At 42.8% G+C, this 2,177-nt stretch overlaps 1 protein-coding gene across 1 annotated transcript in view; it reads left to right on the top strand.

Annotated features, from left to right (window-relative positions):
• The first annotated feature begins 218 nt into the window (after window positions 1-218).
• The window catches only part of PINX1 (PIN2/TERF1 interacting, telomerase inhibitor 1), a 56,465-nt gene continuing 54,506 nt past the window's right edge, over window positions 219-2,177 (top strand). The window contains exon 1 of the mRNA XM_009697919.1: window positions 219-237. Within this exon, the coding sequence (XP_009696221.1) occupies window positions 219-237 (19 nt within the window). The remainder of the gene's footprint in view (window positions 238-2,177) is intronic.

Here is a 2,177-nt window from a genome sequence, read left to right as displayed (position 1 = left end):
GGATGAATTTAACCTGTTTATTATTATGATCACGATATATGGGCACACAGCAGGGGTTTGGATGGGAACTGATAAGGAACTTTCAGAAATTATAGTTAAACACATGCTTCAGGCACAGAATTAGTTCTCGGTAAAAGGGTTTAGTAGTTGATCTTTTTCAAATCGTAGAGTATCTCGAGTAAAGAAGTCTCTAAAGAAGTGGTGCTTTTCTCCACTGGATGGTGCTGCTTGCCCAGAGTTGCATTACTATCTCTACCGTCATTTTATGAGCAGCCCAGAAGATTGGTGTTGACTTCTGAGCTGAATTTTTTAGCTGGAACATAGTATGTTTCCTTTCTTGCTCCTAAGACATTGGTGAACAAACGTTTCTCATAAATTGTTGGCTAAACAGTCTTTTTTGTTTTTTGTTTGGAGAGAGGAGATAATTTTATGGTTGCTGTATGTAGCTTGAAGTTGTTCCTGACTTTCTTAAATACTTCTCTAAAGATGGAAGCAAGTTTCTTTATTTTCCTGAGTCTAGCTTACCATATTTGAAAATAAGAGTGTGTTAACCTGGCAGAAACGTGAGGATTAATCGCGTAGTGGTAGTTAGGAGGTTTGAAATACTTGGATTGCAAGTGCTGGGAAGGGGAAGGTCTCTTAAAATTTCAAGCTTGAGAAATTTCTGTATTAGGTGCCCTTGTGTTTTGTTACCAGTGTCCTCCTGAGAGTAAAACATCTTAGGGCTTCTCTACAGAGAGATATTCAGGAAAATTAACAGAAATTAACTTTTAAAGTGGATTAGTTGAACTACATCAAACAACTCAATGTGGAAGTTAATTTAAATTCACACATTCAATTGACATGGATTACCTCTACTATGTAGACAAATCCGTAGGTACATACAGTGGCTTTACAACTGTAAGAATTGCGTGGAATTTAATTTCTTGGGATTTGCAAGGTCACCACCTGGGGAGCTAGTTACAGAGAGCATAACAGAATGTGGACATACTTAAAATGTTGTTCTAGTTAGATTTAAAAAAGGCATTGAACAGTTAGGTTTTGGTGACCAAATGAGGGAAAGTTCATGTTAATCGAGAGATTTTAAACAAAGGGACAAATTAAGAAGTATGATTGAAAAGGAGGGCTGCTGCTATGCTGGACAGTATAACCTCTATTAAATTGCTTCTTTTTGTTGTCTTTATGTTGTTTTTTTTTCACTGTCAGCTACGGACGAAAGCAATAGCCAAGGTGTGTCCTCTTTTTATAGGACTTAGCTTTTCCTGCCAGCTTGATAGCTTTTTAATTTATTTCCCCTCCCAAACCACTGGAAACCTGGGTCTGTAGAGACATTTGCATCTTGAGTGAGGGAAGATGACAAAGCATATTAATTGTCCCAGATTCCCAGCGCAGTGTTTCAAACACTGCAATAAATAAGTGAAGAGAGCTGCTTCGCTATGGGAGCTAGAGTTTTTGTTCCCAGTGGGGCAGCAAGAAACCCTAATTTTCTTGGATGTTCAAAATCAAAGTCCACAGTGGCACTTTACCACCTTTTGTTAGCAGCACAGGCAGGATTTTGAACCTCATGAGCTTCAGCAAGGTCACGTGCAAGGTCCTGCACCTGGGTTGGGGCAATCCCGGGTATCAATACAGGTTGGGGGATGATGTGATGAAGAGCAGCGCTGTAGAGAAGGACTTGAGGGTACTGGTAGATGAAAAGCTGGACATGACCCATCAATGTGCGCTTGCAGCCCAGAGAGCCAACCATATCCTGGGCCACATCCAAAGCAGCGTGGCCAGCAGGTCGAGGGAGGGGATTCTGCCCCTCTGCTCCGCTCTGGTGAGACCCCCCTGCAGTACTGCCTTCAGCTCTGGGGTCCTCAGCACAGGAAGGACATGGACCTGTTGGAGCGAGTCCAGAGGAGGCCACGAAGATGATCAGAGGGCTGGAGCACCTCTGCTGTGAGGACAGGCTGAGAGAGTTGGGGGTGTTCAGCCTGGAGAAGAGAAGGCTCCGGGCAGACCTCAGAGCAGCCTTCCAGTACTTAAAGGGGGGTTATAAGAAAGATGAGGAGGGACTTTTTAGTAGGGCCTGTAAGCGATAGGACAAGGGGTAATCCTTTTAAATTAAGAGAGTAGATTTAGACTAGATATAACGAAGGCATTTTTTACGATGCGGGTGGTGAGGCACTGGCACA

Source organism: Cariama cristata, unplaced genomic scaffold, assembly GCF_000690535.1.
Source record: "Cariama cristata isolate BGI_N322 unplaced genomic scaffold, ASM69053v1 scaffold21023, whole genome shotgun sequence".
Taxonomy (NCBI): Eukaryota; Metazoa; Chordata; class Aves; order Cariamiformes; family Cariamidae; genus Cariama; species Cariama cristata.
This window is presented reverse-complemented; position numbering and strand designations above follow the sequence as displayed.